The 13150-nt window shown below is 45.9% G+C and overlaps 1 protein-coding gene across 1 annotated transcript; it reads right to left on the bottom strand.

Moving 5' to 3' along the window:
- Positions 1 to 538: 538 nt before the first annotated feature.
- On the bottom strand, positions 539 to 12335 carry RAB5IF (RAB5 interacting factor). Its single transcript, XM_067307843.1, has 4 exons — positions 12144 to 12335; positions 10045 to 10148; positions 3020 to 3149; positions 539 to 2337 (listed from the first exon to the last, which is right to left on the bottom strand). The coding sequence occupies exons 1-4, from the start codon at positions 12273 to 12275 to the stop codon at positions 2296 to 2298; spliced, it is 408 nt and encodes a 135-aa protein (XP_067163944.1). The 5' UTR covers positions 12276 to 12335; the 3' UTR covers positions 539 to 2295.
- Positions 12336 to 13150: the final 815 nt, after the last annotated feature.

Here is a 13150-nt window from a genome sequence, read left to right as displayed (position 1 = left end):
GCCATATCACAGTCCTTCTCAACAGAGAAATCACTTAAGCTCTGCCTCAGCTTCCAGTCTGCAGAACTGCAGAGAACTGTAAAAAACAAGAAACTCAACTGCTAGGACTGCAAGCAAGCAACTCTCTCCAGTTCTGCTTTCTTTCACTCTGCACATTTTACAATGGTGCTTGAAGTCCTGCTCTGGACCAGACTTGGGAACTCTGCAATGCAGCAGTGGGTCTGCCATGATTGCCAGTCACTGGGCAGGGCAGGTGCTGAAAGAGCAGGAACAGCTTACATAGATGCAACACTTGGCATTCTTGCTTAATCGCCAAGCATGGACTTACACAATAGCTACTACTTCCACTAAAAATGCTTCTGTCCCCTTCTGAAAGGGTAGGAGTGAAGTCTGCAGCATGACAAGAGACCTGAGAATCCCAAACAGCTGCTGGCTAAGACATTTACAAAAAGTCAAACTCTTAAAGGAATCCCACACTCTCAACATTTTGCAAAACATCAGAGGATACAGAAAAACAGAGGACAGAGAAACTGCACAGTGGTTATCCAGGTGATGTTTATTAGAGCATTTCAAGTATACAATGATTTTACTGATGGCTGGGGACAGCAAAGAGGCAAACTGATGCCAGTAGCAAGGGGTGGCCTAGAAATAGCAGGCTATGTAATTCTCATGGAAAATTAATACTTTCAGCTGACAGAAGAGGAAAAAGATCAAATTGAAAAGTCAAGCAAGTTTGAGGTTGGAAAGGAACATAACAAATATAGAAGTTTCAGTTTGAGATAATTTACTTGGCAATTCACGTGTAGCAGAAGCTGTTTGCTGTTGCACTCTTCCATCAGCAAACTGAGGACCTAAGATAGGAGCTGTTTTTTCCACGCAGAACAGAATCTCCCTTGACAAGGATGGAGGCCTGCATTGGCGGGTGATTCTGGAGCCTCAGCTCAGCACTTTGAGTGATTTAGATCCCCAGCTTTGCACACTCTCACATGTAAGAACCAGACTGTTAGACTTCCAGCAACAAGGAAGCAATATAGACTTTTAGCAATAGCATATTAAACTATCAAATCCTCACTATAAGGCAACTTTAGATAAGGACTCTTGAGCGTGTGAGCTGTAGAAAAGCAAAGACTACACGGCAACTAGACTACAAGGTCCTCTGACAACAAGCAGATGGGACTGTGCGTGTTTCGCAGTAACGATTTCTGAAAGACACGTCTTTAAAAAATATTTTAAAGGAGAGACCCTCCGACTGATGCCCAAAAAGGGTGTCACTAGGGAAGAACTGAGCTATTGATGATCAGCTCAAAGAAAACCTCTGATTTTTGAGGCCTTGTACTTTATTGAGTATGCCTGATTTCCAAGTTAGTAATTCTGTGTTTAAGATGTTAGCTGCCTCAATTGTGCCTTAGTCTCCTGCATTTATCAGCAAAGAGCATCTGAATCCCATTGAATTCAACATCTTTAAAAAATTATTTTAGAATTTAAACGCTTAACCTTTAAAAGGATACCTCCAGAATGACTGTCCATTAGGACTACTGAACTTCGGGGTAAGCTCCAGCAAATGAGTAGTCAGGCTAGCAGAATGCAGTGGAGTTTCTAAGCCTTCTGAATACTGCTCTCAAGTTAAACATTCATTAACCAATTAATCATAATTATTTCCAGCAAAGTTGCTTAAAAACTGTCTTCATCAAAGACCCTTTGAAAATTCTGGTGAGAAAGTGATTTGCAAGTAAAACAGAAAAACTATTAGAAATGGTGACAACACAGTCTGTTTAATCAAATAAGACCTGATCACTTCAAAACATGTTGAGGATGGCGACTGAACTCATATCCTGTATGCTGCAGTGCCTTCCTCCCAAGTACCTTACAGCTGCTTTTTTAAAACTGTTTGTCTGAAGGACAACAATGGAAGACAAGTCAGGATTTAATGACAGATATCAAACAGAGGGCATACACACATTAAATTATCAGATTCAACCTTCAGCATACAGAAGTTTGACATGGTTACTGGCTACAGTCACAGGAAGAGTTCAAAAGTTGAACAGTCTTGAACCACTTTTGAAAATTTCAATGGCTTTTTAAAAAGTTCCAATGAATAACGGGTATATAAAACTGAGATGGACTGGCTTCTCCAGCAGAACAGTTGGGGTTCTTCCAGGCTAATCAGACCATTGGTACAGAAGGGAGTTGATTTGACTTCCCCCACCTTCCCACCAGTCCACTAGAGACTATGATTTATTAAAACCTTCTTGATTTACTGAAGACTGATTTAACAGGCAAGGGCTGCAGACTGCATCAATCATAGTGGATGGCAGTATAGAAGATTATCCAAACAACCTGTGGAGAGAAAAAGAAGCTGAGGTTATTCTAATACCTCTAGAGATGCTTCAAACACTGAAAACAAACCTCACACCTAGCTCTCAAGAGAGGACTGGAGACCGAATTTCAGCTTTGAGACTGTCTCAGAGAGATGTTAGGATCACCATGCACCACAACCTGTGGCACTCAACGTGTTTGGCTTCCAGGGTGACTAACATCTCTGCACTAAAATTCTGTCAAAGTATCTATATTGTTTTAGAGGCACCACCAAACCAAGTCATGAGTGTATTCAGAGGCTTGGAGGAGAGAAGGTGAGTAAGGGAACAAATGTAAAGACACTCAAACATGAACTCAGTTTGGGTATAAATAGCTCTGGATGAAGCTCCACTAGAGTTGGGGAGCAGTGTATCTGTGACAGAGGATAGGAAGGCATAGAAGTGGTGGATGCAGAAGTATATCTGCCTGTTCCTACCTCCTTTCCTACAGGGAAATGCCAGTCATTAATACTGTATTACTTCACAGCCAGTAGCCATCAGATTTCAGGCTTCCCTTTGCTGATCAATCCCATTTATTAGATTATGTTAACATCTCTCTCTTCTATCTATGTGCCAGATCACCTGCTTTTCTTCCCAGGATTTTTACTGCAGAAAGTATACCAATCCAATTCACAAATCAACCTAAAAGGAACAAAAGGCATTACCAAAAAGAGTGCAAATGATGTCATGAATCCTTCCTTTGTCAACTCCCATGTTCCACCATACTCCTCCTCATCTATTTGCTGGAAGCTACTGAAGTAGAGGTACAGAACACCAGCATTAATCAGGCAGAATCTGGAAAAAAGAGATTAGAAACTGTAATTTCCACAATAAGAGTGCAGGCATCCAATCTGCCACACAGCATCATAGCCATAAAACACTTTCTCCTCAGCAGAGTGGAAACAAAAAGGAACACTATTTCTGCAACATTCCCCAGCTTCCTCAGTGATCTCCTTAAAAGAGCACCTCCAGGTCAGCTTGATATAGCATGCTAGGTTCGGGTGAAGTTCACCTTCCCCAGGCACAGCCTACTCCTATTAAGATTCAACAACAAGTAGTCAAAAGCTGGAAGCATTAGCAGCAGGATATCTACATTTGCAAGGCTGATGCAGTATCAGGATCTTTCACATCACCTGGAAAGGGGCCCTGCAAGTTTTCATCTTCTGCAGATCAGCAGCACTTGATCTGCTCCAGCACAGAATCCAATTTGCTTGTACACATTACTTGATTTTGAGGTTGCTAAAAGGGAAGACACTCTATGCTCAGTGTTAGACCTCCTGTGTTAGTGTCCCATGACCAAATGCAGTGACTGGAGATGAGAGCCAGAGAAAAATTGATAGAGCCTCTCAGAGCCACAGCACTGGGGTTCAACTGAAGGCAAGTCGCAGTGCTCTCTAGTCTGTGCCAAAGGATATACATGACCTCCTTTCTGTCCTCAGGCCAACCCCAACTTAGGGCTAGGACAGCCTGCAAAGTGAAGAGTATGTTTCCTGGAAAGAAGTCTGTGTAAGAAGGGTGATGCTGGAAAAGACTGCTATATACGTAAGGTCAGTGATTGGCAACAAGTCACAAACCTCAGTTTGAATGTGTAGCACAGTCAAAGAAACCAAGCACATACAGTTTCAGAAGCTTTTTAGTTTTTCTGCTGTACACCAAATCATTTTTATTTCCTATTAACATTCAGCACAGGAATTAACTCATGTGCCTGAAGGTGCCTTGTGAATTAATGGATCACTAAGCAAGAACAATGCTTCTCAACTATTCCATATCTATCACTGAGAGCATTTTAGATTTAACTGTTTGCACATAGCTATTCAGTCACTGCTGGAGGGTGGTATGTTTAGATCTCCATTTCTATGAGTTTCAAACTTTTTTTTTTCCTTAGAGATATTCACTGCTACTCTCTCCACCTTCTTGCCGCAGCTAGGATTTAGGAGAAGGGAGAAGATGACAAGTTAATTTTCCCTAAGTCGGAGCTGTCCACTCACTGTTATTTTGCTCATAAGCATGCAAATTAACAGATTAGTAAATTAATGAATTAGGCTAACCTATAGGAAAAGAATTAAGCCCTTTTGTGACTTCTACCTAATGAGCTCATAAAGTAACATTTGATTTACACAATATCTTGTCCTGTAAATTTGAGAGACCAAGGCACAGATGAATCATGATGCTTACGGGTGTCAAAAGTGGGATCTCTCTCAGATGTATCCTGTTGGCAGGCACAAGGTGCTTGGCCATGCTGATTGGGATCCGTTTGAGTGCGAGTGTTGTGTGTGTATGTGTCACAGTGACAAATGAAAAACCTAAATGGTGGATGGCGACCACTGAGAGATAAATTTGAGAAAGACAGATGATGAAACCCTAAGCAGGATTCATTCTAGGTTGAGAGCCACTGTACAAATGCTGATGAAATCTGGCATGAGTTTGACCGATGGCGGGCTTCTTAGAAGTTAAAGGGAAAAGGGAAAGATGCTATGTGCTGGCTACTAGGCTGTCTTAGAGCAGCAACAGATATAAGATTGATAAGTTGAAGGGGGAGAACGCATGATTGAAAAAGGAGAATGAGGAGGAGAAAAATGGAAAGAATGCTTAGGAAGTAAAGTATAGAAAATTAGGAATGCAAAATAAATTGCTTGAGTCAAAACTCCAGCCCCAGATAACTGCAAAAGCTGAAGAGTGCAGGAGAAGGTTGCTGGAAGCCACTGCAGTAAACCCAGTAAAAGTCTATCATGCTATGTATGACAATAATTGGGATAAGGATATCTGGGGTCCTTTGGAACCTGACCCCTCTCCCCTCAGGGCCGGATGATGAAGCAGATGACCCACCCCACCTCTCTTGCCACCAGTAATCAAGACCAAACAACAGGGTACACCAATGGAGGCACAAAACCCACCTGCCCCTATAATGACAACTAGAGCATTTACCGCCTTCAAATTAAGGGATCTGGAGGGGATATACCAAGCTAACCTAGGAAAAACACCTGTGGAATGGCTGGCACGAATCTGGACAGCCAGAGCCAACCAGATCCATCTTACCCCAGACAACGTCTGATCATTAGCGTTAGGCCCAGGAATATTGTTAGATATTGCAGGGCCCAATATTACAAGTCCATTGCACTTTACTTTGCAGACAAACTGACCATGGTGGAAAAGACATGTGGCCTTGGAACTCAGCAGCTACCCTACAAGCTGCCTTGCTGAAAACCACTATTTTAGCTGAATTGGAGGGACCAGCCCACATTGCCTCAGGTGCTGGACAACTCCCTTCTACAGAATTGTTATTTGTGAACCAGGACACCTCCATCCCATAGCAGAGGAAGCAGAGGTAGCATTGAAATCATTAGCTTTAGCCATTAAGACATGCTTAAATAGCAACACCTTTCAAGATATTCCCCAACAAATGCTAGCAGATTTACATCACAAAAGATGAAAACCAAGGGAGAACACCAGCTAAAGTAAGTGTAGGGAAAAGAGTCAGCCTGTCTCTATGCAAAAGGGGAAAGCAAAATGGAGAAACTGGGGAACACCCTCAGTCACTACAAAACATAAGAGGTTATGGAAGATGTGTTTAGTTAAACAGCTCTCTCCAAGTCAAACGGGCTGCCACAGAATAACAGAACAGTTGAGGTTGGAAGGCACCTCTGGAGATCATCCAGTCCAAGTCCCCTGCTCAAGCAGGGTCACCTAGAGCATGCTGCCCAGGACCCTGTCCAGGCAGCTTTTGAATATCTCCAAAGATGGAGACCTCACAACCTCTCTGGGCAATTTGTTCCAGTGCTCAGTCACCCTCATAGTAAAGAAGTTTTTCTTCATGTTCAGACAGAACTCCCTGTGTTTTATTATGACCGGAGTTGAAATTAGTGAGTGGTTTGAGTAATATTTACCTCACACACAACGCATCCAGATTGGTGTCTGCAGCAGGATTACATTGATTGTTTGCTACACACCCAATGCCACAAGAGATAGTCAGATAAGTGATCGTATCTTAAAAGTATCTTAAAGACTGCTGTCTCGAGCATGAAGTCAAGTGGACTTTCCACTTACCCTACTGACCTCAGAGTAACGGTATAGTAGAAAGATGGAACGAGTCACTTAAGAACAACTCAAATGGCGTAACAGTGGCACCAGCTGGGGAAGAAACTTATGAGAAGATATGCGAACCTTAAACTCCCAGCAGACACCTACTGGTAGTCTGCTATACAAAAGTTTTGAACAATCCCCTGCACTGAACCAATACCAGCAGGGTAACTTGGACACCTCAGTATGGCATCCTGGAGATCAGGTAAGGACTCAGAATTCATCGCTCAGAAAACACTGGGTTACTTTGAAATGCTTTTGAGAGAAAGGACTGTGAAACTGCAGGTACCATGGGTAATCATTACTGAGGCTTGGATATGATCCAAGACCCAGTTCAGCTTGTTGCCTCCCTAGGGACTGCTGGCCTCCTGGACAAATGAATGGAAGCCATCATTCAACCTGCCTACTACAGAAAGTATCCACATAGCATGTACACTAATTGTCACGTAGGGATGAAGTCTACAACAAAAATCATGGTCCAGCCTCGGAACTACTAATAGCATCCTGTTTTGTTACTTGTTACACCATTAGTTTTGATGTTGCTGTGTCATCATCACAAAGTGTTAACAATACACATGTGAATCTATTGGATGACCTTGACCAGGGGTGGTGATGCCCACAGGGAACAGAACAATTAGGACTCATTATGGAGGTTTGTGTTCCAATTAACTGTTGAGCTCATGGCTTGTGCACTATGATGAGCAACATGCAATTTGAAATTTCCCCGATTTCCACTACCACTACTGCAATGCCAGTAATAATTGCCCAAGGATTTCCCAAAAGGTTTGTGATTTTTACCTCTGAAGCACATGAATTTTACACTAAGATTTAGTGGAACAATGTAATATTAGTAAAGTATATTCAAATTGCTCATAGTGGACAATACCCATATATGATCAGTGACATAAGTCCCATTGGAAAACCCACACAGTTCGGGACATTTCCACCGGATTTGGAGCCAATGGATTAGGCACAGGAGGGCTGAATTCCATGGACTTAGATATCATTAATAAGAAAGTGTCTAGGCTAGGACAATTAAGCAAACAAGCTGGACTATGGTCAGACTATTGATAGTAAAGGGAATGGATACAAACACTAGTATCCTGACTATTAGCCTAAGCCCTTGGGAAAAACTCCAAGAGATTCTGAAGGGGATGAATGCTGATGTTCAAATATTGCTTCTAATACCAGCAGTGCCATTGCTTGTGTTATCATGCAAACTTTTGGCATAAATGAATGCGAACAATAAGCCAATTGCATCCATAGTGGAAATTCTGCTGTGTTAGGGACCCTTATTATCATTTTCATGTCAGAAATGTAAAACCCATTTTACCCAAATTGTATACTCGGGGGCAGGAAACAGGAGCAGTCTGTTGAGTGGATCCATTTATTACTATACCATGTGAACCAGTTTACCAGTACACCCCACTCCCTATTATTGTAGCTAATAGAATAGAGTCTCGAGTTCAAGGAAGCAAATGGATGGATAACAAAAGGTAATCTATCTAATTGATACTCACGAGTGTGAACAATGGAGAAACCATGAGCTGTACTGGCCCAAACATTTAGTAATAAGGTCCTTATTTGAGTAATATAACCTCAAGTACCTGCTATTTAGACTCAGCGTATGATAATCACACTGTTGTGCTTAAGAGAAAACCAGGTTGTACAAACGTGGTTTCTCTTTGTGATGCCCTGTGGAATGACAGGAATAAAAAAAAAAAAAAAAAAAAATTGGTCCTGCAGGAGAATGTCTGTGCAATGTCAGCACTAGAAGCCCGCAGAAGACTTTATAGGAACCATAAACCTAACCTCACACCAGTGCTAGTGAAATACTGGCCTATGACTTGGACAGTACCCTTAAGATCAGTATGAAACACAGTATATTCTCAAATTGGAGAACTGGAAACTTTAATCACCAAATATGAGAAAGCTATCGCTTATCATCAGTTATCATTACGAATCATCAGTTATTAGCTAATAACAAAGTGCAAAGCTATGCTTGAACAACAGTGCTCACATCTTTCCCCTACCCTCAACCCCTGCGAGGCAAGAGGAGTAACAGTACCTCCACTGACCAGTGTGATGAGTTTGCTAGACATTTGGTCTATACCAAGAGGTGGAATGTGGCTGCCCACTCAACTCCCAGTCAAGGTTTGGGCCTACCACATGGCTCAGATTAAGGCCTGACGCGTGCTGGGAACAGCATCACTAGGCTAAAGTGAGAGCAACATGTACACTAGATACTCAAAGACAGAAAAGAATGCAGTTTGCTAACCTTGCAGTTTTGCAAGTAACTGTGCTAGTTCCTGAGAAGACTGAAACTCTTAGAATAAACAAGTTCTGGCCTAGTAACTAAAACAAGCAATAGGACTTATATAGACCAAACTTCCAAGCTGAAAGGTACAAATACATCAGCTTAACCACGGAAGCAGATCCACTGGCAGCCAGTCTGTTGAGACTTTCATGCTTCCTGGTGTAATTTAGAGAACACCCATATCATGACAGAGGAGGAAGGATGAGCACTCTCACCATTGGCTAAGTAATTATTTTGCTTATAAGTGCATAAACTAACAGGTTAGTGAACTAATGAATTAGGCTAACCTAGGAAAGGGACTTCTATCTTATGAGCTCACGAAGTAATGTTTGATTTGCACAGTACGTTGACCTGTAAATTTGAGAGATCCAAACAAACCAAGGCACAGGTTAACCATGACACTAAGATTGTGAACTGTTGGTAAGGAGACCTTGACTAGGTAAAGACATCTGCAAACAGAGACTCCCCAGAGCACACGCAGCATCTTCCCACCCCCAAAGGTCAGAGAGAAGAGCCATGCTTTCCCATGAGCCCCATCTCTGCCATCCCTCCACAGGCCTACAGGTTTGGCTCCTGCCACACACAAGTTGTCATTCCATAACTTAGAATGCTCACTGCAGCTTTCAGACACCTGGTGGGAGGTGATGTGAATCCCATGATTCTGTGGGGATTCCAGAGGTGGATGTGTATGCACCCTTCTAGGCCTTGCCTTTCCCCCACAATACAGCTTGAAAGAACAATAACTTCAGCAAGCTGGCAGAGCTGCAGAAGCACTGCCAAAGGTGCCGCTTTGCCTGTTTGTTACTTGCCCTCTTTGGAGTCTTGAAGAAAGCTTTTCTTTTTCAAAGAGAAGCTGCCCTCTCTTGTCTACTAACAGAACCCCTTCTCCAAGGGGGGCTCCTGACCCAAAGATAAGGACTACCTCACCTTTCCCTGTGTGTGCTTACTTCCTAGGAGACCCCTCTAGGCACCATACTCATAGACCCTATTCACACAGGCAGGAACAACCTACTTCACAAGTCAATCAAACCTTTTATTCCTTTCTTCCACTCCTTTCCCCTTTAATAAAATAAAAATAATAAAAGCATTAGTCAGGTCAAGGGGGTAGAAAGAGGCTGATTTGCATGAAAGACAGTTCATGACAAGTAACAGTCTGGAATGTAATGCTGGATTTAAGAAGCACAGCAGACAGACATTGCATTTGGCTGGTTCACTGTTTATAACACAACTTTAAAACAGACAAGAAAAAACTAAATGTGGGAAAATACGTGAAACAGAAAAGGAAATAAACCTTACATTGCTATTCCCACGAATCCCTTCAGTGGAACTACTCCCCAGATGATTCCCAAAATAACTGCAATGATCTGCCGGAACCAGTAGATCACATCTAAAAACTCATCCTGGGGAGACAAAGCACAAAAAACATTTTGGCATTTACTGCATTTTCTTTTTTTAAAGGCACCATACAATTAACAAGTGAAAAAAATAACACTCTGAACACTTTATTTTTTTTAAGTTATATACAAGATATTGTATTCAGAGCAGGCAAAAGCAGCTTATGACATCATGTACCTTGGACATTTCTGCTTTCAAATTAAATACCCAGTTTTGTCCTTTGACAGGCTAACTGTAGGAGAAAACAAGTATCTAGTCCCTTTGATGAATAAAGATTCAATTCCATAAAAACTCATTGGAACAAAGCATAAACTATGTTCTTCAAACTTTTAAGACTGTTATAGCCACCCTTGGTGCTCCTCTACCAAAAATGAGTGCTGCCAGTAGCCAGTGCTCATGCCAACTCCAAACTGTCTCATGCTTACTACAACTGCATCTTCTTTCACAGCAACAGTACAGTGCTCATTCCTGTTCTCCCGTAGAGCTGATGCAACTGCAAGTATTGCAGCTAGATCATGCTGACTCATGCTTTAAATAAAATTCATTTTTGCTCCTATCCTTTCTCTAACATCCCCAAAGACAGGATTGCCCAGGTATGGCACAGCCCATCATATGCTGCTCCCTGCCCCCACCCCCATAACTTTGAATACTTCATCCAATTCCTGCCAGATTTGTTCAAGAGGTGTGAATTCAAGTATAGGGTATTCCTACAAGTTCTGTGAACAACAGCAGAAAAGAATTCAATCAGTCCTCTTAGCACTTGTGTACTCTGACTTGCACATTCTCCCTAGAAAGTCTATGAAAGACAAACACTTGCTCATACTTAGAAGATCTGCTGCTGTTGCAAACATTTCGAAACGCTTTCAAAACATACAAGTTTAGCATATATATGGATTTTTGTAGAAATCAAATTTTTTTCTGCACATGAGCTGGACTAGCTAAGGGGACAGTAAAGCACACCACAGATGGCCAAACAACTGCTTTTCTCTCTCTCTCTTTTTTTCTTTTTTTTTTTAGGAATGCAAAGATGCCATGACATTGTAATGGACAAAGTCTCGCAAGCTTGTTTTTGTTGCTACCCTTTTCTTTCAGATGTGACATGGGTCTATACAGTTTGGCTCAGCTGGCAATTCCTTATTCCTACAATGCTCTGAAAGCCAGTTTCCTTCACCTTTTAGGCTAGTCGCTGTGTCAGCACAACTGTACCCTAACTCATCTGTAACAGCCTGAAGCCTGGGACCAGCCCAGCCAGATGCCTAGGGCCATGGGACAAGTGAGGCACCCAGGGCCAGGCAAGCACAGCAGCACTAGCCAGACTCGACTCAGGGGGCAAGCGGCCTCCCCCAGCCCCAGTACCACTAAGCCAGAGCAGCCCAGCCCACTTCCCCAGATGAGGCAGGCCTAAGAGCAGGATGAGGGGTGAAGGCAGAGAGCACCCTGAGCTCCTGGGTAGCTCCGCCTGCCACTGGCACCCCAGCGTAGACTGTAGCAAACATCTACCCCCTCCCCAGTAACATCACCCCAGAAAAGACCCCACCGGGTCCTCACCTGCCCCCTGGTCACACCACCTGGGAGGAACCTGCAGGGTCCCTACTTCTCCAAATCACACTACGCCAGGAAGGAACCCTGCACCCGGTCATGCCACTCAGGGGTCACTGTTCTCTCCCACACACCGGGCACCCATTCACCTGTCACACCATCCTAGGGTCCCCATCCTCCCTGCCGATAACACACTCCCAAGGTCCCCATCTTCCCTCCCCGGTCATACCACAGCGGGGTCCCCGTCCTTCCCCGGTCACCCCGTGCCGGGACCTCCGTCTCCCTCGCTGGTCACTCCACGCCGGAGTCCCCGACCCCCTCCCCGGTCACGCCACGCCATGCCGGGGTCCCCTCCCTCCCTCCCTCTCCAGTCACGCCACGCCGGGGGCCCGTCCCCGCCGGCGGCAGGCCCTGCCCACAGGCGCTCGGCCCCGGGGGACGCTCGGCGCTGCCGCCCACACCTTGTCCTGCCAGGCCGAGTCGCTGCGCAGCGCCTTGCTCCACACGGAGCCGCGCAGCGCCGCGCCGCCGTTGGCCACCGCGTGCTGCTGCGCGTGCGGCGGCGGCTCCTCCCTGCGCCGCGCGCCGCTCATCCTCCTGCGCGCCGCCAGCCGCCCCGCGCTCCAGCGCGCCGCCGACACCGGCCAGGAAGCGGCCGCTCCAGCGCGTCATCCGCAGGCGCCCGCGGTCCGCCAATTGCGGCGCGGCCTCCCTTCGCACGTGACAGCAGTCATCTGCCCCTCCCCGCCCCCCCTACGGCCCGCGAGCGGACCAGTCTGAAACGCGCTGCTCGCTGGGGCTCGGGGCGGCTTAGGCGGGATGGGCGGAGCCCGAGTGCAGCGATGGCGTCTGTGGGGCGGCAGAGCCCCCACGGCCCCGCCTCACACTGCTGTCCTGCACGGCCCCCATGGTCCCCGTGGCCCCACCTCACACCACTGTCCTGCACGGCCCCCATGGCCCCCACGCCCTCACCTCACACCACTGTCCTGCTTGGCCCCCCATAGCCCCCATGCCCTCACCTCACACCACTGTCCCGCTTGGCCCCCCATAGCCCCCACGGCCCCACCTCTCACCACTGTCCCGCTTGGCCCCCCATAGCCCCCACGGCCCCACCTCTCACCACTGTCCCGCTTGGCCCCCCATAGCCCCCACGGCCCCACCTCTCACCACTGTCCCGCTTGGCCCCCCATAGCCCCCACGGCCCCACCTCTCACCACTGTCCCGCTTGGCCCCCATAGCCCCCACGGCCCCACCTCTCACCACTGTCCCGCTTGGCCCCCATAGCCCCCACGGCCCCACCTCTCACCACTGTCCCGCTTGGCCCCCCATAGCCCCCACGGCCCCACCTCTCACCACTGTCCTGCATGGCCCCCCATAGCCCCCATGGCCCCACCTCTCACCACTGTCATGCTTGGCCCTCCATGGTCCCACGGCCCTGCCCCACACGGCTGTCCTGCACAGAGGAAGG

This window comes from Apteryx mantelli, chromosome 18 (assembly GCF_036417845.1).
Source record: "Apteryx mantelli isolate bAptMan1 chromosome 18, bAptMan1.hap1, whole genome shotgun sequence".
NCBI classification, from domain to species: domain Eukaryota; kingdom Metazoa; phylum Chordata; class Aves; order Apterygiformes; family Apterygidae; genus Apteryx; species Apteryx mantelli.
Note: the sequence above shows the minus strand (reverse complement) of the source record. Positions and strands in the feature narration are given on the sequence as shown.

What these genes read in the sequence shown, in the direction of transcription:
- RAB5IF (XM_067307843.1), bottom strand. Translation starts at nt 12,275, where the DNA reads ATGAGCGGCGCGCGGCGCAGGGAGGAGCCGCCGCCGCACGCGCAGCAG. An exon ending in ACTCGGCCTGGCAGGACAAG is followed by an intron (nt 10,149 to 12,143) that starts GTGTGGGCGGCA and finishes TTGTCTCCCCAG; the next exon opens with GATGAGTTTTTAGATGTGAT. An exon ending in GGATTCGTGGGAATAGCAAT is followed by an intron (nt 3,150 to 10,044) that starts GTAAGGTTTATT and finishes TCTTTTTTCCAG; the next exon opens with ATTCTGCCTGATTAATGCTG.